Here is a 25,745-nt window from a genome sequence, read left to right as displayed (position 1 = left end):
ATAAATATATACACACCCAACATCCGAGCACTTACATATATAAAGCAAACACTGACAAAACTAAAGCGAGACATAGACAAAAATAATTGGATACTTCAATGGCCTACTTGCAATAATAGATAAAACAACCAGACAGAAAATAAACGGTGACTTGACTATTACCATTGATCAGATGGACCTAACGGACCTATATAGAACATTTCACTCAATAGTAGCAGGATATATTCTTATCAAGCACACATGGGATATTCTCCAGGACAGATCATGTGTTAGGTCACGAAACAAGTCTTTTAAGAAATTTAAGGAGATGTAAATCATACGAAGTATATTTTCTGACCACAGTGAATGAAACCAGAAATCAATGTCAGAATGAAAACTGGAAAATTCACAAATATGTTGAAATTAAACAATACACTACTGAACAACCAATTGGTCAAAAATAAACAGAGAAATTAGAAAATATCTTGAGACAAACAAAAACATATTTATGAAATGAAGAAAGAGCAGTACAAAGAGGGAAGTTTATAGTTCCTACATTAAAAAAGAAGAAATATCACAAATATACGACCTTATACCTCAAGAAACAAACTAAACCCAAAGTTGGCATACAGAAGGAAATAATAAAGATTAGAGCAGATATAAACAGAATAGAGAAACAAAAGGAAAGATCAATGAAACTAATGGTTTACTGAAAAAAAGAAATAAAATTGATAAACTTTTAGTTAGAGAAGAAAAAAAGGAAACTCAAACAAATAAAATAAAAAATGAAAAAGGAGACACTACAACTGATGTTACAGAAATGAAAAGGATCATTAAGAGGCTAGTATGAACAATTATATACCATGAAAGTGGATAACCTGGAAGAAATGGATAAACTCGTAGAAATATATAATCTACCAAAGCTGAATCATGAAGAAACAGGAAGTCTGAATAGACCTATAACTAGTAAAGACATTAACTCACAATAAAAAATCTCTCAACAAAGAAAAGCCCAGGACCAGATGACTTCATTGGTGAACTCTACAAACATTTAAATAATAATAATAATGCCCATCTGAGGGTGGGGGAGGGTTGCCAATCCTAAAACTCTTCCAAAAAACTGAAAAGAAGGGAACACATTCAGCATTACCCTGATGCCAATACCAGACAAAGACACCATATAAAGGAAAACAACAGTCCAATTCCCTAATGAATATTGATGCAAAAATTCTCAACAAAATACTAGTAAATCAAATTCAACAGCACATTAAAAGGACCAAGTGGAATTTATCCCTGGGATGCAAAGATAATCCAACATGCAAAAATCAATTAACGTGATACACCACATTAAGAGAATGAAAGACTGGGGTGCCTGGGTGGCTCAGTAGGTTTAAGTATCTAACTCTGGCTCAGGTCATGGGTCCTGGGATCGAGCCCTGCCTCTGGCTCTGTGCTCAGTGGGGAGTCTGCTTTTCCCTCTCCCTCTCCCCTGACTCGTGCTCTGTCTCTCTCTCATATAAATAAACAAAAATCTTTTAAAAAAAGAGAGAGAATGAAGGATAAAAATCACATGATCATCTCAACAGATGCAGAAAAAGCATTTGATAAAATTCAACACCTTTTCATGATGAAAAACTCTCAACAAACTCATAACACAGATATGACCTCAACATAATAAAGGCCACATATAAAAAGCCCACAACTAATATCATACTCGATGAAAAACTGAAAGCCTTCCCTCTAAGATCATGAAGGAAAAACGCCCACTTCTTGCCACCTCTACATCTGGTATACAGAAAACTCTAAAGACTTCATGTAAAAACTGTTAGAACTTATAAACCAATAAATTAGGTTTTCAGTTTGCAGTTGCAGGATACAAAATCAATATACAAAAATTAGTTGTGCTTTTTTACACTAACAATAACCTGAAAAAGAAATTAGAAAAACAACCGCATTTATAATAGTATCAAAGGGAAGAGGAATAAAATACTTAGGAACACATATAATCAACAAGGTAAGAGACTTGTACAATGAAAACCACAAACACTGATGGAAGAAATTAAAGATACACAAGATAAAGGAAAGATATTACGTGCTCATGGATTGGAAGAATATTGTAAAAACGTCCATACTCCCAAAACGATCTATTGATTCAGTGTAATCCCTATCAAAATCCCAATGGCATTTTCTATAGAAACAGAAAAAACAATCCAATGAGCCAAAATAATCTTTAGAAAGTACAGCAAAGCTGAAGCCTTCACATTTCCTGATTCCAAAATATATTATAAAGCTGCAGTAATTAAAACAGCATGGCACTGGCACAAAGACATATATATAAGCTAATAGAACAGAACAAATAAATTCATGTATACACAGTCAATTAATAGGCAACAAAGGTGCCAAGACCACATAACAGAGAACGGAAAGTCTCTTTAACAAATGATGATAGGAAAACTGAACATCCACGTGCAAAAGAAAGAAATTTGACCCTTATCTTATATCATACAGAAAAATCACCTCAAAATGTATTAAAGACTTAAACATGAGACCTGACGCTTAAAACTTCACATAAGGGAAAAGTTTCATGACACCGGTCTTAGTGATGATTTCAGGATATGACCCCAAAAGGAAGACAACAAAAACAAAATAGACATACAGGACTACATCAAATGTGAAACAAAAGAGTGAAAAGGCAACTTATGGAACAGGAGAAAATATTTGCCAACCATGTATCTGATAGTGGTTAATTTCTAAAATACATAAGCAAAAGAACTAATAACCTGATTAAAAAATGAGTTAAGAACGTGAGTAGACATTTTTCCAAAGAAAATGTACAAATGTCCAAGAAGTATATGAAAGATGTTCAAAATCTCTAATCATTACAGAAACACAAATCAAAACCATGAAGAAATGTCACCTATTACTTTTAGGATGGCTGTCACTAAAACAGACCAAAAGACAACCAGTTAAATGTTGGTGAGGATGCAAAGAAATTAGAACTCTTGTACACATTGGTGGAAATGCAAAATGGTGCAGCCCTCTGGAAAACAGTATGCGAAGGTTCCTAAAAAATTAACAATAGAACTATCATATGACCATCAATCCCACTTCTGGGTATTTATCACAAAGAACTGAAATCAGGATTTTGAAGAGATATTAGCACTCATGTGTTCACTGCAGTATTACTCATAATAGTCAAGATGTAAAAACAACCTAAATCCACAGATGGATGAGTGGATAAAAAAAATGTGGCATATACTTAAAATGAAAATTATTCAGCCTTAAAAAGAAGGAAATCCTGCCATATGTGACAACATGGATGAACCCTAAGACACTATGCTACATGAAATAAGTCAGTTACAGGACAGATACAGCATTATTTGATTTATCTGAGATATCTAAAAAGAGCAAAACTCATAGAAGCAAAAGAGTAGTTACCAAGAGTGTTTGGTTACAAGGGATGGGGTTATAGGGAAACTAGCAGTTGCTAATCAACAAGTATAAAGTGTTAATTATGCAAGGCAAATAAGTGCTAGAGATCTGCTTTACAATACTGTACCTAAAGTAACAATACTATATTATACCGTTAAAAATCTATTAAGAAGGTAGATCTCATGTTAAATGATCTTACCACAATTGAATTTTTTTACACATTTTATTTATTTGAAAGAGAGACAGAGAGAGGGATAGTGAGCATGAGGGGAGGGAAGAGAGGGAGGGGCAGAGGGAGATGGAAAAGCAGACTCCCCGCAGAGCAGGGAGCTGGACATGGGGCTTGATCCCAGGATCCTAAGATCACAACCTGAGCCGAAGACAGAATCTCAACCAACTGAGCTATCCAGGTGCCCCTCACAATTAAATTTAAAAAGAAAGATAAAGGAAAAAAAGCAGTTGTAAGAATTTACACCCTACCAGCAGCTTGAGGGTGCTGTTCCACATTCTTATCCTTACTAACATCAGACTTAAATTTTTGCCCATGTTGCAGGTAACATAATGGTATCTCACTGCAGTTTTAATTTGCATTTCCCTGATAGCTAATAAAATTAAACTCCTTTCCACAGGTTAAAAAAAAAGCTAATAGTATTTCTCTGTACCAACAATACCAATTAGAAAATTGTAGATGCTCACAATAGCAACGCAATCTACTTGAAAAATCTAGAAAGTAACTGAATAAAGAACAAAAAATTTCTATAGAGAACAACAGTTATAAATGACTTGTCTGGTGAAAAGACAGCCTGAAGGTTACAAATTTATTATTCTGTAAGACACTAACTAGTTTTCGTATCCACGCTAGTGATATGATTGCTGTATTCTTTCTTTCCCGGACAATATAAACTCAGACTTTCCCAGACAACTTGAACCAGCTTTACCACTCCTGTGGTTCTCTTATTAACAAGCTAAATAAATCTTTCAAATGTGCTTATCATATATTTAGAAGAGTCATATTTAACTTTTGCATAATTATACCTCTGAAAAGTTTTGAAAATGTTATACTCTGACAATTTTGAAGGTCCTACTGAGCTGTCCAAATGGACTTACCTGCAGGAGGCAATAAAGTGTGTGACTTCAGAAGTGTACCTCACAGGCTATTTAAGTCCCAGCACTCTTCTCTTCTTGACTGCCTCAGTAAAACCCAAGCAGCAATAAAACTACTTTCATTCACTTTGTCTCCACTATACCCTCTTTAATGCATTCTGGGTTGTCTCTTTGGGCTAAGTTTAGTTTTGGTTCTGGTTTGTGCAAGGCTGGTAAGTTATCGTGATTAGGAATCTGATTTTATGGTGATTTCTACAGAAATAATGGAAATCTGTTCCAATTATCTGGGGATCCCTTCATTCTCTGTTAAGTGAGATGACAGAGAATCTGGATTATCTTCCCTGTGGGTCTGTTTATAATATTTCGTGCCTCCTGGAAAGGAAAAAAAAATCTTGGGAGATCTGCATTGGTGAGTTCTTTAGTTCTTTGCTTATTCTATCTTATGGCTAAATCGTAAAACTAAAGTTGTATCTACAGTTGAGAAAAGCTTTTTTTTTGTTTTATCTTGTAACTTTTTTTGAGCTATAACTGACAAAAAAACTTTCACCTAATAATAGGGTTAAGTGTGAAATATTTTCCTACTTCCAGAAGATCTTAATAAACTTAATTATGAAGGGTCATAACTTAAAGAAGCTCACACCAAAAGCACATGCAACCAAAGAAAAAATAGATAAGCTGGATCTTGTAGAAATTAAAAACTTGTGCTTCAAAGGACGAAATCAAGAGGGTGAAAACACACTCACTAAATGGGAGAAAATACTCGCAAATCATATAGTTGATAAGAGACTTGTATCCAGAATATAACTCAAAACTCAATAATAAAAAAACAAACAACCCAATTAAAAAATGGACAAAATCATTACCTATTATCTCCTCACCTGAACAAAGCCCTCTTGTCAGCTCTCTTTCAACCATCCAGGGCTCTTTTCCTTCTTCCAATAAGGAAATCACGGCTGGCTTAGAATTGGAAAGTCCTGATCACAAGAAAAGACATGGGACATTGTTATGCTGTGGATGTCCCAGAAATCAGATCCAGTCCCTTGGTGATCAAGAAAATGATGCCACTAGAAGGACCACAGAAAGAGGAAGATGAAGCTTCAGCCCATTGGAGCTGCTCATTTCCAAACTCTTCCATTCCATTCCAACTCAAACCATTCCTTGAGGAACAGGGAGAAGACATTTAGCTGGTTACTTGAAACAAATAATTAATAATCGAGAAAGGAGGGGCGCCTGGGTGGCTCAGTCGTTAAGTGTCTGCTTTCGGCTCAGGGCATGATCCCGGCTTTCTGGGATCGAGCCCCACATCAGGCTCCTCTGCTGGGAGCCTGCTTCTTCCCCTCCCACTTCCCCTGCTTATGTTCCATCTCTTGCTGGCTGTCTCTCTCCATCAAATAAATAAATAAAATCTTAAAAAAAAAAAAATGGAGTAAGGAGACATTCCCAAGGGCAGACACTGAATTCTGGGGGACAGTTATCCTTACCCACTGAAACCAGGTTGCTGAAATTCTCCAACATCACTTCTTTGTATAAATTCATCTGACCAGAGTCCAGGCATTCCCATTCCTCCTGAGAGAAGTTTATAGATACATCCCTGAACATCATTGACCCCTGAAACAACAAACATGCTTTCACAGTGGAAGGAAATTAAAAAATAAATAAATAAATAAAAAGACAGTAGTAGAGATGCTGGTAGAGCTTATTAAGCAAATTGAAGGGGCTGGAACTCTATTATATCAGTAGAAGACATATCTCTTGTGTACAGGGGGATGTATCAAGGAACACGCAAGTAAACATTTCCTATGTCATGAAATAGCAAGCGTTCAGCTCAATGCTTGCTACCTGACTATAGTGAAGTGTGCGTATATGTGAATTCTTTCCCCCTTCCCATATTTTCCCTTTAACACCAAAAGAGGGAACAATGTGATATACTTTAAAAAAAAATCTTATGATACATTTTGGAGTAAAACTTCAGAATATCAAGGAAAAATAGACTTTCTTAAAGTTTCCAGGAAGAAAACACGGATCACAAAAAAATTTCAGGAACTAAAATCACAGCGGACTTTTCAACAGACCACTTGAAGTAAGAAAAAAAAAAAAAGTAGGGGGCTGGCGGGGTGCGGCGTGGCTGACCGGCCCTGATGAGGCAGAAGGAGAAGTGGCTTCTGCAGGTGGTGGCGCTGGTTTGGCGGCCCTGGTCCTTTTGCCCAACGTGGGCGCTGTACCGCAAGCGGCAGCCCAACAGCATCCCCAGGGGATTGGGGGCGATGGTGGTCCCAGCAGCCGGACTGGTTATATGTTGGCATTGGAGAAGGAAAAAGATGGCAGAGGAGTAGGGGACCCCTTCTTCAGCTGGTCCCCTGAATCGAGCTGGATATCTACCAGATCATCCTCAACACCCATGAAATCAGCCTGAGACGCATGAAGATACATCTGGATCTCTACAAATGAACATCTCCAGTGCTGGGTATTGAGGTATGAAGCAGGGAGCCATGAATCCGCGCACAGATATCGGAAGATAAACGGAAGGGGGAAGGAGCCGCTGCGCTTAGGCGCTGGGAAGCAGTAGCCACCTGCACTGGGGAGCCGGCCGGACTTGCGGACCGGCACCCGGGAGAAAGCAGAATGCGATCGTGGGCCTGGGAACGCGTGCACGACCAGACAAAACCGGAGCTCCGGAGCGCTCACTGGAACCAGACTGATACCGGGAGCTTGGGAGCGTGAATGGGAACTGGGGAGGCTGGCAGTGTTAGAAGCACAAAGGACAGAGACATGCCGGCCCTGGAAGCGAGTGCTGTGAGAGTGGCTGTGGGGTGCACATCCCAGGATGCTATGGGGTTTTTAGCAGCACCATCGGAAACAGAGTTAGAGTAGTCAGGAGAGCTCAGCGGAGAGCGGACTGCGATCTCTCTGTTCTGAGACAGAGGCTAGGATACGGCAACTGCTGCTCTGACTCTCAAAAGAGGCAGAGAAAACCGCCAAGGAAAGCCGCCAGAGAACAAAGCCCAGAAATACCACTTCACGTTGTGCCCATCCCCATCCCCCCTCACAGGGGGTGGGGCAACGCGACCAAAACAGGGTTGCCTGAGTATAAGCGCGGCAGGCCCCTCCACCAGAAGGCAGGCTGAAAAATCAAGAAGCCCACATCCCTAAGGTCCCTATAAAACAAGTACACAGTGCCTGGGTCCTGGTCAATAATTTGGGCTTTGTGCATCCCCGCAAACTCTCCTCATCAGAATGACAAGGAGGAGAAACCCTCAGCAAAGAAAGGAGACAGAGACTCTGCCACAGAATTGATGGCTATGGATATAACCAAATTGTCAGAAATGAAGGTCAGAGTAACAATGGTCAAGATGTGTAGGCTTGGGGCATTTTATCATCTCACAGAGTCCCACGCGTCTAATGTATAATGTATGTGAAGTGCAGTGAAGCACTGTATACATCTCACCGTTCAGCACGTACTTGCTCCAAGAAAAGGAGGGACTTTCAGTACAAATGAGGGACCAACATCACTTTTCTTCGAGAAGCTCTTGGAAGCTCAACACAGAAGACATTAGTTCCTTTGATGGGGTCAATAATAATACAGTTAAGAACTATACCTACCTCAACTTTGGATGGAGGAGGAAGTTCAGCCTAGGCATTTCCATTCCAACGGTGCTTCATTCCTCCCTTAAACAAGCCACGCTTGGTCCCAACGGACGCTCGCAGCCCGGAGCCTACCTCCTGCCGCCTGGCGCTGACGGTCCCGCACACCCGCTGCCGCAGCCGGCATGCCCGAATTTATTCATTTAGGGGAAGGAATTAAGATGGCGGAGGAGTAGGGGACCGCTTTTTCAGCCGGTCCCCAAGTCGAGGTGGAAAGGTACCAGACCATCCTGAACATCCACGGAATCAGCATGAGATGCAGGAAGATACATCTGGATCTCTACAAATGAACATCTCCAGCGCTGATTACTGAGGGGACACAGAGACTCCACCCGAACAGGGTTGCCTGAGTACCGGCGCGGCAGGCCCCTCCCGCAGAAGGCAGGCTGAAAAATCAAGAAGCCCACATCCCTAAGGTCCCTATAAAACAAGGGTGCATGGCCTGGGTCCCAGTCAATAATTTGGGCTCTGGACAATCCCACAACTTCTCCTCATCAGAATGACAAGAAGGAGAAATTCCCCCCCCCCAGCAAAGAAAAGACAATGAGTCTGTGGCCTCTGCCACAGAACTAATGGATATGGATATAACCAAACTATCAGAAATGGAATTCAGAGTAATAATGGTCAAGATGATGTGCAGACTTGAAAAAAGTACTAACGAAAATGTTAATGAGAATATAGAATCTCTAAGGGCGGAAATGAGAGCGAATCTAGCAGAAATTAAATATTCTATGAGCCAAATGCAGTCAAAAGTAGAGGCTCTGACGGCCAGGTTGAATGAGGCAGAAGAACGTATCAGCAAATTGGAGGATGGGTTAGTAGAAGAGAAAGCTAAAATAGAATCTGAACTCAAAAAAATCCATTCTCATGTATGTAGGTTACGGGAGGTTACTGACTCAACATTTGTTCCAATGTCAGAATCATCGGTTTCCCCGAGGGGGTGGAGAAAAACAGAGGTCTAGAAGGGATATTTGAACAAATAGTAGCTGAAAACTTCCCTAATCTAGCAAAGGAAACAAGCATTCGTGTCCAAGAGGCAGAGAGGACCCCTCCCAAGCTCAACCACGACAAACCTACGCCACGTCACGTCATAGTGCATTTCACAAATATTAGATTCAAAGATATAGTATTGAAGGAGGCCAGGGCAAAGAAATTTCTCACGTCCCAAGGCAAAGGTATCAGAATTACGTCAGACCTGTCTACACAGGCCTGGAATGAGCGAAAGGGTTGGGGGGACATTTTAAATCTCTTTCAGAGAAAAACATGCAGCCAAGGATCCTTTATCCAGCAAGGCTGTCACTCAGAATTGATGGAGAAATAAAAACCTTCCAGAATCGCCAGTCACTACCAATTTCATAACCTCAAAACCAGCCCTACAGGAGATATTAAGGGGGGTTCTATAAAGGTAAAAAGGCCCCAAGAGTGATACAGAACAGAAAGTCACAACCGATACAAACAAAGACTTTACTGGCAACATGGCATCATTAAAATCATATCTCTCAGTATTCAGTCTCAATGTAAATGGCTTGAATGCTCCCATAAAATGCCACAGGGTTGCAGATTGGATAAAAAGAAATGACCCATCCATTTGCTGTCTACAAGAGACTCATTTTGAACCCAAAGTACATTCAGACTGACAGTAAAGGGATGGAGTACCATCTTTCACGAAAACGGACCTCAAAAGAAAGCTGGGGTAGCAATTCTCATATCAGACAGATTGGATTTTAAACTAAAGACTATAGTGAGAGACACAGAAGAGCACTATATTATTCTTAAAGGATGTATCCAACAAGTGGATATGACAATTATAAATATATATGCCCCCAACAGGGGAGCAGCAAGATACACAAGCCAACTCTTAACCACAATAAAGAGACATATAGATAAAAATACATTAATAGTAGGGGACCTCAACACTCCACTCTCAGAAATAGACAGAACACCCTGGCAAAAAACTAAGCAAAGAATCAAAGGCTTTGAATGCCATACTCGACGAGTTGGACCTCATAGATATATAGAGAACACTACACCCCAGAACCAAAGAATACTCATTCTATTCTAATGCCCATGGAACATTTTCAAGAATAGACCATGTTCTGGGACACAAAACAGGTCTCAACCGATACCAAAAGATTGAAATTATCCCCTGCATATTCTCAGACCACAACGCTCTGAAATTGGAACTCAACCACAAGGAAAAATTTGGAAGAAACTCAAACACTTGGAGACTAAGAACCATCCTGCTCAGGAATGACTCGATAAACCAGGAAATCAAAAATGAATTTAAACAATTTATGGAGACCAACGAGAATGAAAACAAAACGGTCCAAAACCTATGGGATAATGCAAAGGCAGTCCTAAGGGGGAAAACATAGCCATCCAAGCCTCACTCAAAAGAATAGAAAAATCTAAAATGCAGTTTTGATATTCTCACCTCAAGAAGCTGGAACAGCAACAGAGGGACAGGCCTAATCCACTCACAAGGAAGCAGCTGACCAAGATTAGAGCAGAAATCAATGAATTAGAAACCAGAAGTACAGTAGAGCAGATCAACAGGACTAGAAGCTGGTTCTTTGAGAGAATCAATAAAATTGACAGACCACTGGCAACACTTATCCAAAAGAAAAGAGAAAGGACCCAGATTATTAAAATTATGAATGAAAAGGAGAGGTCACGACCAACACCATTGAAATTGGAAGGATTATTAGAAATTTTTATCAACAGCTATATGCCAATAAACTAAGCAATCTGGAAGAGATGGAATCCTTCCTGGAAACCTATAAACTACCAAGATTGAAACAGGAAGAAATTGATTTTTTAAACAGGCCAATTAATTATGAAGAAATTGAGTCAGTGATAAACAACCTTTCAAATAACAAAACTCTAGGCCCGGACGGTTTTCCTGTGGAATTCTACCAAACATTCAAAGAAGAAATAATACCTATTCTCCTAAAGCTACTTCAAAAAATAGAAACAGAAGGAAAGCTACCAAACTCATTCTATGAGGCCAATATTACCTTGATCCCCAAACCAGGCAAAGACCCCCTCAAAAAGGAGAATTACAGACCGATTTCCCTAATGAATATGGACGCCAAAATCCTCAACAAGATCCTGGCTAATAGAATCCAATAGTACATTAAAAGGATTATCCATCATGACCAAGTGGGATTCATACCTGGGATGTAAGCGTGGTTCAACATTCGCAAATCGATCAGCACGATACATCATATCAACAAGAAAAGACTCAGGAACCATATGATCCTCTCAACTGATGCAGAAAAACATTTGACAAAATACAGCATCCTTTCCTGATTAAAACCCTTCAGAGTGTAGGAATAGAGGGTACATTTCTCAATCTCATAAAAGCCATCTATGAAAAGCCTATAGCAAATATTCTAGAAACTATAAATCACTCTTTTATTTAATGATTTTTTATTATATTATGTTAGTCACCATATAGTACATCCCCGGTTTCCGAAGTAAAGTTCGATGATTCATTAGTTGCGTATAACACCCAGTGCACCATGCAATACGTGCCCTCCTTACTACCCATCACCGGTCTATCCCATTCCCCCACCCCCCTCCCCTCTGAGGCCCTCAGTTTGTTAGAAACTATAAATCACTCTTGAAAGACATTGAGGAAGACACAAAAAGATGGAAAAATACTGGATCGGAAGAATTCACATAGTTAAAATGTCCATGCTACCCAGAGCAATCTACACTTTCAATGCTATCCCGATCAAAATACCGAGGACATTTTTCAAAGAACTGGAACAAATAGTCCTTAAATTGGTATGGAACCAGAAAAGGCCCCGAATCTCCAAGGAACTGTTGAAAAGGAAAAACAAAGCTGGGGGCATCACAATGCCGGATTTCGAGCTGTACTACAAAGCTGTGATCACAAAGACAGCATGGTACTGGCACAAAAACAGACACATAGACCAATGGAACAGAATAGAGAACCCAGAAATGGACCCTCGGCTCTTTGGGCAACTAATCTTTGATAAAGCAGGAAAAAACATCTGGTGGAACAAAGACGGTTTCTTCAAGAAATGGTGCTGGGAAAATTGGACAGCTACATGCAAAAGAATGAAACTTGACCACTCTCTCACACCATACACAAAGATAAACTCCAAATGGATGAAAGACCTCGAGATGAGACAGGAATCCATCAAAATTCTAGAGGAGAACATAGGCAGCAACCTCTACGACATCGGCCAAAGCAACCTTTTTCATGACACATCTCCAAAGCAAGAGAAACAAAAGATAAAATGAACTTATGGGACTACATCAAGATAAAAAGCTTCTGCACAGCCAAGGAAACAATAAAAAAAAACTAAGAGGCAGCCCACGGAATGGGAGAATATATTTGCAAATGACACTACAGATAAAGGACTGGTATCCAAGATCTACAAAGAAATACTCAAACTCAATACATGAGAAACAAATAAACAAATCAAAAAATGGGCAGAAGATATGAACAGACACTTTTCCAATGATCACATACAAATGGCTAACAGACACGTGAAAAAATGTTCAAAATCATTAGCCATCAGGAAAATTCAAATCAAAACCACACTGAGATACCACCTCACGCCAGTTAGAATGGCAAAAATAGACAAGGCAAGAAACAACAATTGTTGGAGAGGATGTGGAGAAAGGGGATCCCTCCTACATTGTTGGTGGGAATGCAAGTTGGTACAGCCACTCTGGAAAACAGTGTCGAGGTCCCTTTTTTAAAATGTTAAAAATCGAGCTACCCTATGATCCAGCAATTGCACTTCTCGGTATTTACTCCAAAGATACAGCCATCAGAACGAACGATTACCCAACATCTGCAGCAACATGGACGGGACTGGAGGAGATTGTGCTAAGTGAAATAAGTCAAGCAGAGAAAGACAATTATCATATAGTTTCACTCATTTATGGAACATAAGAAAAAGCAGGAAGATTGGTAGGAGAAGGAAGGGAAGAATGAAGGGGGGGTAAAGAGAAGGAGGAATGGACCATGAGAGACTATGGACTCTGGGAAACAAACTGAGCACTTCAGAGGGGGGAGAGGGGGATTGGGATAGGCCAGTGATGGGTATTAAGGAGGGCACATATTGCATGGTGCGCAGGGTGTTATTCACAAATAATGAATCATGGAACTCTACATCAAAAACTAAGGATATACTTCATGGTGACTAACATAACATAATAAAAAATTATTAAAAAAAAAAGAAAAGAAAAAAGAAAGTAATTCCTTTAATATTACAAAGTAAAATGAATTCTGGCCCTAGAATTCTATACCCCAGAATTCTTCTAGTATGAAGATTATATACCAAGCAAGATTAAAAACAAAACTAGTCTGAAGATTAAATCAACACACTTCTAGATTTGCAGGGAAAGATAAAATTATCTCCAAGTAGCTTTTAAAAGAAACTCCTGGCCTATATGCTCCATCAAAAGTAGGGTGTAAATTAAGGAAGATATTATATTCAGAAATTACAAACCTAACACGAGAATACAAGACAAAGTCCCAAGTATAACTGTGAAAGGCAAGTTCCAGGACAGCATCTGGCAGAACTAGAGAGCAATGTCTAGGAACAAGAAGACAAAGGACTATGGGAAAGAGGTCTCCAAGGAAAAATAAAGACCTAATAAGTTCGATCATATGGAAAATATTTTTGATAGGCAACTGGAAGCAATGTTGGTAGATTTGGGGGGAAAAAAGAGCAACTCATACATGGAACGAGGCAAGTGAAGAAACAAAGCAGTTTACCCTCAGAAAATTGTAAATATTGTACCGAAAAGAATTTAGGATCTAGTGTACTACACTTGGCTCAGATTAATAATATCTGTGAGATCCTAATTACATGATATCAATGATTTAAAGAAAAATTGTGATATAATTCTTTGGAGGAACAGGAAGTGAGGAATGTGATATGGGAAATCTCAATCCACATTTACCTCAAGAAAGTCACCAGGAAATGTCTATAAAAAGAACAGCAATGGGGGCGCCTGGGTGGCTCAGTCCGTTAAACATCTGATTCTTGATTTTGACTCAGGTCATGATCTCAGGGTTGTGAGATCCAGCCCCATGTTGGTCTCTGTCCTGTGCATGGAGCCTGCTTAATATTCTCTCTCCCTCTCCCTTTCCCTCTGCCCCACCCCATCCAAATAAATAAATAGCATATCTTAAAAAAAAAAAAAGCAATGTAGGAACATGAATTAGAAATATAGGAAAAAAGGAGCACCTGGGTGGCTCAATCAGTTAGGTGTTTACCTTCAGCTCAGGTCATAATCTCAGGGTCCTGGGATCAAGGTTCATGTCAAGCTCCCTGCTCAGTGGGGAGTTAGTTTCTCCCTCTTCCTCTCCCTCTGACCCTAGCCCCACTTGTGCTCTTTCTCAAATAAATAAATAAAATCTTAAAAAAATTTTTTAAAAAAAGAGAAATATAGGAGAAAGGGCAGCTGGTTGGCTCAGTTGGTGTGAAGTGAGCAACTCTTGAAGTTGGCGTTGTGTTTGAGCCCCACACTGGCTGTAGAGATTACGTAAAAATTAAATCTTGAAAAAAAAAAAAAAAAAAGAAAAAATACACGAAAAGTGCCAAGAGAAAAAGAAAAAAATTTGAGGGTAGCCGCCCAAGGGGAGTAGAATTGGGTACTGGGAGAAAGCCCTGCCATTTTTCATTGTTTTAAAAATTTTCTTAAATTTTTAAAATGCAAAACTGGTTAAACATTAATTTAAAATATCACTATTGGGGTGCCTGAGTGGCGCAGTCAGTTAAATGTCCGACTCTTGGTTTTGGCTTGGGTCATGATCTCAGGGTCATTAGACAGAGCCCCACATTGGGCTCCGTGCTCAGTACAGAGTCTGCTTCAGATTCTCTCTCCCTCTCCCTCTGTCCCTCCTGCTCGTGCTCTCTCTCAAATAAATACATAAATCTTTGAAAAATAAGTAAAATATCACCATCTTAGACAAGAGTATAATTTAAATTTCTTGAAAATTACAGTTCTCTTATGACTGTTACAAGAATTATTCCTTGTTAACATAAATTCCTTAACTTTTACAATTTTACTGGTGGCAGAATTTTCTACAATATAAATATTACTGAAAAAACCTTTCACTTCAGCCACTTTGTTAGGCAAAATCCTTAAGATCCTTTCCAGACATGGCCCTCCCTCTCATACCTTGCCTTATCCGTCTCTACCAGTTTGCTGTTCCTGAATTGTATTCTATAACTGTGATCATAAATATAGTACTTTCCCCTGAGGTCTATGAGTCATTCTAATCAATTACTGTACCTGAGTGGGGATCATGGGAATGCCTCAATTTGTGGTCTGCTGGGCAGAAGTGCAGTACCTTGGGGCTACCCAAGCCTTGGAGCTGCTGTCTGAAATAGGGCAGTTTCGTAAGGCTAAGCCCTTAAACCTGTGGGGCTCTGTGTTAACTCTGGGTAATTAGTGTCAGAACTGAATTAAATTGTCGGACACTCGGTGTACAAAAATTGGTTGTTCAAAGATGACACACATTTTGCATCCCATAGGAAAAATTAGGTTACTTCTTCATCTTAGACTCCATGGTCCAAAGTAGAACAATGAGATTATTTAGAATTTTTGCTGTGTTTCCTGGAGTTTAAAGGGCACAGAGACTGGTATCCAGTCCCCTTTTTGGACTAGATGTGGACCTAATGGAAGGATAATGTGATTCCCAACAAAGCAGTAGATCACAGACTCCCCAAGTATAAGACAGGTATTGTAAGTAGACATTTCAGGGGCACCTCAGTCAGTTAATTGCCTGACTCTTGATTTCGGCTCAGGTCACGATCTCAGTGTTGCGGGATCAAGCCCTGCATCAGGCTCTGTGCTCAGCACCAAGTCTGCTTGTCCCTCTCCCTCTGCTCTTCCCCTCGCTCTATCTCTAAAATAAATAAATAAATAAATAAATAAATAAATAAATAAATAAATAAATAAATAAAATCTTTAGAAAAAAATAAGTAGCCACTTCAAGGAGATGTGTTGCCCACATCACAGGGAAGTACAATTAGAGGTTTCCAGGAGGGACTTCTCTGAGAATCCTACAAAAGCACCCCATAAGAAAATGAGTCAGTGCTGAACATCCATAAAAGCAAGAGAGACCAAGACCAAAACAATAGCACCAGTCAAGTAAGACTTTTCTCCTTACCTCCTCTTTCCTACCCACAGCAACCTCATAGGAGCCACAAACAGCCTATATGGGAAGGGAGAAAAGAAATGTAGGCTGAAGAAATGAAGAAGTTCAGTGTATCCCCGTTTTCACACTGTAAGCTTCTAGCTTATAGCAAGCCTGAACTCAAAGAAAAGGCTTTAAATGAAGCTTACATATTATTACACTCAACTGGAGACTGTAATTAGTAAAATGAGACTGACCTTATCACTGAAAACAACCAAAGGATACTGAAGAGTGATCAAAACAATTATAGGGACTGCACAAGTTTTTATGCAGGGTAACAAAATATTAGCCCACAGAGAGAGTTCAAAGTAGAAATTATGAAAAAAATTTATTTTGCATGCTTCCTATGGAGTCCTGCTTATTTCAAAGTGCTAGTTATAACCTGATTTGGTTTTCCAGGTACACATTCATATCATCTGCAAAGTGATTATCTTACATCCTTTTTTCTAATTTTTAACCTACTTTTTTCTCTTGTCTAAGCGCTTTGGTTAATACCAATGCAACAATGTTAAATAACATTGGTGATGGTATATATTCTTGTCTTTTTTCTGATTTCACTAGGAATGCTTCAAATATTTCCTGATTAAACATTAAGTTAAAAAAGGGGGGGGGCGTGGTGCTGGGCTGGCTCAGTTGGTAGAGCATGAAACTCTTGATCTTGGGGTTTGCAGGTTCAAGCCCTATTTTGGATGTAGAGATTACTTAAAAATAAAATCTTTTAAAAAACCCAAACATCTGATTAGCTTCTGAGAACAAAATTCACTGCATTCCTTTTATCTTCTACTAAACCACCTTAAAGGAAATGATAAAACAATCTAAACAGTAGAAAAATATCAATGAAGGACCCACATCCCCATTATATAAAGAACACCTATGAATCTACTAACCCCCTAGCATTATTCCTGTTAATATTGGGCAAACAATCTTCACTATAGATATGGCAAGTGTAATTAGAGGCTGATGTGAGAGGAGAACTCTGGGTTTTGGCACAGGAGAATGGATTGGAAATACTCAGCCATCTTCTAAAGAAATTCAGATAGAAAGGTCTTAAGCTGAATAGATTTGGGGTGACTGATTCTTAACGTGATTTCCTTTGCCTCTGTACCAAATACCCACATTTAAAAAATTGAGAGTAGACCCACCTAGTGTATCAACTCCAAAAACCAAAAAAGGATAATGATAAGAAATTCTAATCTACGTTTTTGTTTTTAAGATTTTATTTATTTATTTAACAGAGAAATAGACAGCCAGCGAGAGAGGGAACACAGGCAGGAGGAGTGGGAGAGGAAGAAGCAGGCTCCCAGCAGAGGAGCCTGATGTGGGGCTCGATCCCAGGACTCTGGGATCACGCCCTGAGCCGAAGGCAGACGCTTAACGACTGCGCCACCCAGGCGCCCCTCATCTACGTTTAATTAGAGCCCGAGAAGGGAGAAGAGAGAGAGAAAGGCAGAGACAATCTTGGAAGATAGCTGAGGATTTCCCTAATCTAATAAAAACACCTATCTACAAATCCCAAGCAGATAAAATTTTTAAAAGGCATACTTAGACACATTATACTAAAATTACAGAAAACCAAAAACTGGGAGAAATTCTTAAGAACAGACACAGAAGAAATGCCAAAATACCTTCAAAGGAGAGCAAAGCTAGAATAATTAAGACTGTGATACTGTTATAGAACAACAGAACAAAAGTTCATAAACATACCCACGTATATACAGACACTGGATTTATATATATATTTGGATATACCTGAAATGGGAACATAGTGGACTAATATATGGTACTGAGAAACTTAGGAGGAATTCATAAATGGGGAAAACCTTGGGCCCTACGTTACATCATACATAAAAGCCAGTTAGAGGTGGATTAAATATATAAATGGGAAAGGCAAAACTTTTGTTTTTTAAGATTTATTTTAAGTAACCTCTACACCCAATGTGGGGCTTGAACTCACAACCCTGAGATCAAAAGCTGCATGCTCCCCCAACTAGGTCAGCTAGAACCCCAAAAAGCAAAACTTATAGATTTGAGTATAAATATAGAAGAATATTTGTACAACCTTGGGACAGGAAAGCTTTTTTTTTTTTAAGATTTTATTTATTTGAGAGAGAGACAGCAAGCACAAGGAGGGGGAGGAGCAGAGGGAGATGTCCAAGAAGACTCCCCACCGAGCAGGAAGCCTGACAAAGGGCTCAATCCCAGGACCCTGAGATCACGACCTGAGCCAAAGGCAGACGCCTAACCAACTGAGCCACCCAGGTGCCCAAGAAAGGAATTCTTGAAATACAAAAAGTACCAACCATAAAGAAAAAAATAATTGATAACTTTGACTGTTAAAGTTAGGATTTCTATTCATAAAATTACCTTAAAGGAAACGATAAAACAATCTAAACAGTAGAAAAATATCAGTAAAGGACCCACATCCACATTATATAAAGAATACCTATGAATCAACAAAAGATAATCCAGGGGCAAAAAGGTAAAAGATTTAAACAGGCGGGTCACAAAATAAGAAACCCTAATAACCAATAAATATATGAAATGGTGTTCAATCTCATTATTAATCATGGAAGTCCAATTTCAAACCTGTGTGTGTGTGTGTGTAAATAAAGGTTTCAAAGTCTGACACAACCGACCTGAAAAAAAGGAGAGACCATAACTCATACATACAAAGAAATATGTATCTTTGAAAAATGGTATTTACAAAGACCATTTGACAACACAGGAGAATAACACTTTTTAGTGAAAGTGTAGGACATAATATTGTAAATGAAGTATAATTTGATTTTGGAAAAATAATAAAAATTAATCAAGGGGCACCTGGTTGGCTCAGTCGGTTAAACATCTGCCTTCGGCTCAGGTCATAATCCCATGGTCCTGGGATTGAGTCCCACATCAGGCTCCCTGCTCAGCAGGGGAGCCTGCTTCTCCCTCTCCCTCTGTCCCTGCTTGTGTGCTCTCTCTCTCTCGCTCACTCTGTCTCTCAAATAAATATATAAAATCTTCTTTAAAAATTAATCAAAATATTAACATTAGTTATTTGAGTGAACACATTTTCTTTTTTCTTGGTAATCTTTTTTGAAATCTCTAAAATAATAGTTATTTTATTTTATTTTATTTTATTTTATTTTATTTTATTTAAGTAGGCTCCCCGCCCAGCATGGAGCCCAATGTGGGGCTTGAACTTAGGACTCTGAGATCAAGACCTGAGACCAGATCAAGAGTCAGTTGCTTAACCAACTGAGCCACCCAGACGCCCCATGTTGTTATTTTAAAATCATAACAATTGAATTTAAATCATAATATTACATTTAAAAAGAAGAAAACTCAACAAACAGAAGTGGAGCCATTTTTCCAAATAAGTGAACATTAGGTATACGGGTGCTGTTGGGCTATAAAACCAGGCTGGACTATCCTTCCCTCTAACAGGGAAATTACAGGGACCTACAATTAAATGGCATATCTTTATTAAACATTTAATTTTCAGAAGAAAGAAAGCAAAGAAGAAACCCCAACACACCTTGGACATTGCTTGTAGAAGTTCATTGTGCATTCTTTCCTTCTCTTCTGCACCTGGAGAAGGGAGGAACTGGGAGAGGAAAAGTAATTGCAAACCACAATGTTTTCCTTTTTTCCCCAACTGGTCTGGTCAGAAGTCAGCTCCAGTCCCAGCCCCAGCCCCCACCACACACCGGGAATGGAGATCAGAGAATGGAGCATCCTGCCTAATCCGTTAGTCAGTAAAAAGCTGAGGTCACTGCAGTCAAGGGGTTATAATCTGACCAAACTTCACAGAAGCTCCCTCGGGACAAAGTTCCGGAGTTACAATCTTACATATGACAGGAACCCCATACCCAGACACATAGTGCCCTATACCTTGGGCACGGGCATACTGAAACCAATGCGACAAGCACTCCACACGCGCGCACACAGAACTGCACCTGGTAACACAGGACAATCGCAGGTACTCCCCCCACAGTGTCGCAGGGTCACAATCACCTTAGGGACACACACAGTCACAACCCCACAATGATAGGCAACCGATATTCTCACACAGGTCTCAATGTCACAATCTCTCTCACACAATCTCACAACCTCCCCTTTACAGGCCGCTCCGCCCGCACAGGCCGGATGACCCGGCTCGATGCCTATCTCCGGGCTCCTCAATTTATGCCTTTCGGGTCTCCCGGCGTCGCAACCTGCACAACTGAGCCGGTTCCCCCGGGACCGAAGGACTCTCACCTCACGGATCTAACGGTCCCGCCAGGCGTGACGAAACGTTCGCGTTCCTGCGAGAACAGCGACGCGCCACCGGGCCCTCTGGGAAATGTGGTCCAGAGATGCACCCGCCGCCAATTCCTCTCAGCGCCCTGCCTGGACCCTCCCAAAACGACTATAACTGCAATTCTCAGCGTCTGGCCAGGTCTAAGGGTTGCAAAGCACGGGCCTTATGCGCGGGACTGGCTCGCCGGCCTCCTCACACAGGAAACGCAGACCGCTTTCTGGCCGGAAGTTGAATCGGGCCGCGAAGCCTTCTGGGAGGTGGTGTGGCGCTCAGGAACGTCCTTTGGGAGGTGGGCGCGAAGGGATGGTTCGGCGTTACCCGCCCGTGCGTGGCCTGGGTCTTTCTGTGGGTCGCCTTCACCCATTCCCAGAAACCGCGCGCTGAATGCGCATTCGAGCGTTTCCGGCAGGTGACGCTACCGCGTCCCCGCAGCGGGGCATGAGGGAGGGGCTTGAGCTGTCTGGGCTGCAGGGCGGTGAGGCTGATGGGGAGGAGCCTCTGACGAGGCCCAAAGTCCGGAGTGGTCGCAGTGCAAAGTGCTCGGGGTGGGAATACGCTCCTGGAGAGTGGTTGGACTTGTTGGACCAAGAAATTGTGGTGGGAGTCACTGTGTGTGTGTGAGTGTGAGTGTGACTGTAGTGATGTGTGTGATTGGATGTGAGTGTGATAGACTAATTGTGATGGGATGTGTGATTGTGGTGTGTTGTGTTATGGTGATGTTTGTGGTTACGTGTGGTTGTATGGTGTTTGTGTGGTTGTGAAAGGTCTGTGGTTAGGTATTTGTAATATGTGTAGTGGTTCTTGTCTTGAGTTGACTTCTGTATAGTGTTTGTCATACCTGATAACTGCTTGGGAAAGAAATCGGTATAAAATTTTGTATTTGGTTTTAAGCAGTGCTCCCTCCCCTTTGGCCACTCCTTAGTCTCCTTTGCTTCCTTTTTTTACCCCTAGAAGTTCTTGCTTCTCTTCTGTTGCTTCCCAGTTTTCCTGTCGATCTTTTCCAGATTCATTATCTCAACATCATATGGCTGTCCTCTTTTATCATATGTATTATTTAGCTATTGCCACGATATTAATGCTGCCTAACAAACCACCCTCAAGTCAGTGGCATATAACGGCAGCATTTATTCTCATGTTCACCTGTTTCCTGGTTCTCTGTTCAGCTTATTTAGGCTGGGGTTGACCAAGTAGCTAGACTGCAGGATAGATTTAGATCTGCTCCTCCACATGTGTTCCTTCTGCTGCTCAGGCTAAGAGAACAGTGGTTACCAGAACCTGTTCTCATCATGGATCACCAGAGCACAAGACAGACCATACAAACACCCTTAAAAACCTCTGCTCCTTGGTATACTAATAATAGGTTAGCCAAAGCAAGCCACATGGCTAGGCTTAATGTTAATTACACCCAAGTGGGAGGACAATGCAGAATTAATGGCAAAGAGTGTGAACATTAGGAGTGAAGAATTGCAACCAAGATTTCAATCCACCACATTAGGGAACATGCCTCTTTATCCTGGTGAATGCCTTTTTAGTCCAAGTTCTCTTTTGTCTGATAATATTCCTTTATAGGTTTTGTTATTGTATTATCCAGGAATTTCGTTTTCCAATCCCTTCTATTTATGTTTTTATGCTACAGGTGTCTTGTAAAGAGTATATTGCTGGGCATTTTACCCTTTTATCCTGTTTTGAATGTTATTTTAATAGGTGAGTTTAATTCATTTACATTTATTGGGATTGCTGATATAAATTTGTTTTCTATTTACTGTGGCTTTTTTATTGTGTCGATTTAGCTTATTCCCCTTTTTTTCTCCACTGCTCTGGTTTCTGTTCGTTTCCTTGAATTTTTAACATGCATACTTAACAAAACCTCAACTTAAGACTTTAGAACACTTGAACACCAAACTACCCACCTATTTCAATGTTATTCTTGTCTAATATATTACTTTTTCTGATTTCAAATTCTCCAAAATAGTAGAATTCATTTGTTAAATGTATATATATGCATCTTTTGTCCATATATAAATGTGTATGTGTCTTTTTATGCATATGTGTATATGTGTGTATATGCATATATACTTTTTAATTGTGATAAAATAGGGATAACACATAACATAAAATTTATTTTTTGCACCCCCATTTTCATTGCAGCATTATTTACAATAGCCAAAATAGGGAAACATTCATCAACAGATGAATGAATAAAGAAAATGTGGTATATATGTGCAATGGAATATTATTCAAAGAAGGAAAGCCTGCCATTTGTGACAACATGGATGAATCTGAATAACATTATGTTATGTGAAATAAGCTAGTCACAGAACAAATACTACATGATTCAATTTGTATGACGTATCTAAAATAGATTCAAGAAGCACAAGAATCGAATAATGATTGCCAGAGCCTGGGAATAGAGGGAAATGCGGAATTGTTTTTCCATGGGTACAAAGTTTATGTTATGCAAGAGGAATAAATTCTAGAGATCTGTACAACATAGAACCTATATTAATAGTACAGTATTATGCACTTTGTTAAGAGTATAGAAACAAAACACAACACAAGGAAATTTTGGGAGGTGATGGATATGTTTAATATCTTGGTTATGGAATTGATATCATGAATATATGCATACGTCCAAACTCATCAGGATGTGTACACTAAATGTGTGCAATTTTTTGTACATTAATTATACCTCAATAAAGCTAAAAGCACAAAAACATTTAACATTTTAATTATTTCTAATTGTAGAGTTCAGTGGCATTACATTCATATTGCTATACCACTGTCACCACCATCTATCCATAGAACTCTTTTTATCTTGCAAAACAGAAACTTTGTACCCATTAAATAATAACTCCCCATTCCTTGGAGTTCCCAGTCCCAGCAGCTTCCATTCTACTTTCTGTCTATACGAATTTGACTACCCTACATACCTCATATAAGTTGGATCATACAGTATTTGTGGGGTTTTTTTGACTGGTTTATTTAACTTAGAGTAAGGTCTTCAAGGTTCATCCACGTTAAAGCACGTGTCAGAATTTCCTTCCTTTTCAAGGCTAAATAATATTCCAATGTATGTATACACCACATTTTGTTTATCCATTCATCTATCATTGCACACTTGGGTTACTTCTACCTTTTGACTATTGCAGATAATACTGCTATAAATATGGGTGTACAAATATTTGTTCAAGTCCCTGCTTTCAGTTCTTTTGTGTATGTACCCAGAAGTGGAATTTTTGGATCATATGGTAATTCTGTTTTTCAGTTTTTGAATACCATACTGTTTTCCATAGGGGCTACACCATTTTAATCAACATATTTTTTGAGCACATACCATCAGTGGCAAAGAGAGATTTAAAAAAATCCCAGTTTTCATGGAGTTTTTATGAGTGGCTACACAGACAATGTGTATGGTAAATAAATTATATAGTTAGTGATAATTGCCTTAGAGGAAAAAAATAGAAATTGTGTGAGGGATATTAGGAGTATCTCAAAATTTATTACAATTGAATGTTTCTGTTTTATTCTGTTCTGTCATACAGTACAAGGATTAGTCTACTCTCATGTATAATATTTTTTTTACCCTGTACCTAGTAAAGGCTCAAAGCAGATGATAAATTAATATTTCTTAACTTAGCCATTTTATTCATCCAGTATCATTGTGGTGTGAGTATAATTCTCATTTCGGATGAAGAGTGTGGGAATTCTAAATTTCAAATGTCTTTTACCTCGATTGCCAAGATAAATAGGAGATGGAATAGCTGCAACTCTCTTTTACTCCAAATCTGGGGTTGCTGCAAATCTGAATCTTTTCTCAAGTGTTTGGTTCAACCTGGGTTGCTGAGTCTTTAAGTGTTCCTCCAGATTCTTGCTGTCTTTGCATACAGCATCTCTGGTAGTGACTCCTGGGAATGTGGACTATAAGCAAGGAAGCTAATTGTTTGGGACTGTGTTAGTTATCTACTATTGTATACCAAATACCTCAAAATTCAGTAGCTTAAACAACAATAAACATTTATTATCTCACACTCTGGGGTAGGGGGATCAACTTAGCTGGATACTCTGGCTCAGATATTTCATGAACATGCAGTCAAGATGTTGACAAAGCTGCAGTCATTGGAAGGCTAGACAGGCTTGGAGGATTTGCTTCCTAGATGGCTGGCAAGTTAGTGCTGGCTGCTGGCAAGAGCCTTTTCCTAGGGCTGGTTGAATGTCTTCATGGCATGGTGGCCTACTTCCTTCAAAGTGCATGATTCAAAAATGTGCAATACAAAAACCACAATGTCTTTTATGACCTAACTTTGGAAGTCACACACTGTCATTTTTTGCAATATCGTATTGGTTAAACAGGACAACTCTATTCAGTGTGGGAGGAGTGTACAAGAACCATGAATACCATAAGGCAGTGATCATTGGAAGCCATCTTCCAGAGGCTGGTTACCATAGGGATCTAGTGAGAAAATATCAAGTAAATTGAATTTATATCATAAGCCCACAGGTCCTGCCTCTACAAAGATAAGACAGATCTGTGATGTGAGTAAAAGGAAGCCTGGAGAGCAGGTATCCATCATGGAAGGAGACCTTCTGACCTGAGAATTCTTCTGGAGGCTGGAGAGGCCTGAGATAGAGTGGACCCTGGAATTGCTGACTCTACAGCTTATCTTAACCCTTCTGCCCTGAGTGGGCAAGACCTGAATGACATCTCAACCTTCAGAGATCAGCAGTAGCTGTGTGACAGTGGAGCGTTTAACCCAGATGATGGAAAGGAGAGGTGAGGTGGCTCAGAGACGGGCAGAATTTAGGAAAGAGAGACTGTACATTTAGGGGCAGAGAGAGTAAAGTGTTAGGAAATTCAGTACTCCTACCAGGAAAGTTCAAATGGATGTTATTGACTGCAGGTTAGACATTTGTTTTTTATTTATTCACTTGACTATTGTTTTATTTTTTAAAAAATTTAAATGTAATTTCTGTTTTTCTTACATTTACATTTTTTAAAGGGCTGTTAAATATATAACCATAAACAAAATTTCCTACTCTATCCTTTCTTATGCCTGGATCCCACTCCCCAGAGGCAACCATTTTGAACATTTTGGTATTCAGCTCCAT

The 25,745-nt window shown here is 39.6% G+C and overlaps 2 protein-coding genes across 12 annotated transcripts in view; one reads left to right on the top strand and one right to left on the bottom strand.

The window, feature by feature from the left end:
• The window catches only part of ZNF829 (zinc finger protein 829), a 29,979-nt gene extending 9,285 nt beyond the window's left edge, over positions 1-20,694 (bottom strand). Inside the window, exons 1-5 of one of the 2 annotated variants that reach the window (XM_026484449.4) lie at positions 20,597-20,694; positions 19,875-19,943; positions 16,328-16,372; positions 5,997-6,123; positions 5,394-5,489 (exon numbers count right to left, since the gene is read on the bottom strand). In XM_026484449.4, coding sequence (XP_026340234.1) covers positions 5,394-5,489; positions 5,997-6,123; positions 16,328-16,372; positions 19,875-19,907 — 301 coding nt within the window. In that variant the 5' untranslated portion in view covers positions 19,908-19,943; positions 20,597-20,694. The remainder of the gene's footprint in view (positions 1-5,393; positions 5,490-5,996; positions 6,124-16,327; positions 16,373-19,874; positions 19,944-20,596) is intronic. The other variant, XM_026484450.4, reaches the window with a different exon arrangement.
• A 110-nt stretch (positions 20,695-20,804) lies between these two features.
• The window catches only part of ZNF568 (zinc finger protein 568), a 42,515-nt gene continuing 37,574 nt past the window's right edge, over positions 20,805-25,745 (top strand). Inside the window, exons 1-3 of one of the 10 annotated variants that reach the window (XM_026484369.4) lie at positions 20,842-20,928; positions 22,276-22,343; positions 25,131-25,410. In XM_026484369.4, coding sequence (XP_026340154.1) covers positions 25,335-25,410 — 76 coding nt within the window. In that variant the 5' untranslated portion in view covers positions 20,842-20,928; positions 22,276-22,343; positions 25,131-25,334. The other 9 variants (XM_044378851.3, XM_026484367.4, XM_026484368.4 and 6 more) reach the window with 9 other exon arrangements.

The sequence above is a fragment of the Ursus arctos genome, unplaced genomic scaffold (genome assembly GCF_023065955.2).
Source record: "Ursus arctos isolate Adak ecotype North America unplaced genomic scaffold, UrsArc2.0 scaffold_19, whole genome shotgun sequence".
Lineage (NCBI taxonomy): Eukaryota > Metazoa > Chordata > Mammalia > Carnivora > Ursidae > Ursus > Ursus arctos.
This window is presented reverse-complemented; position numbering and strand designations above follow the sequence as displayed.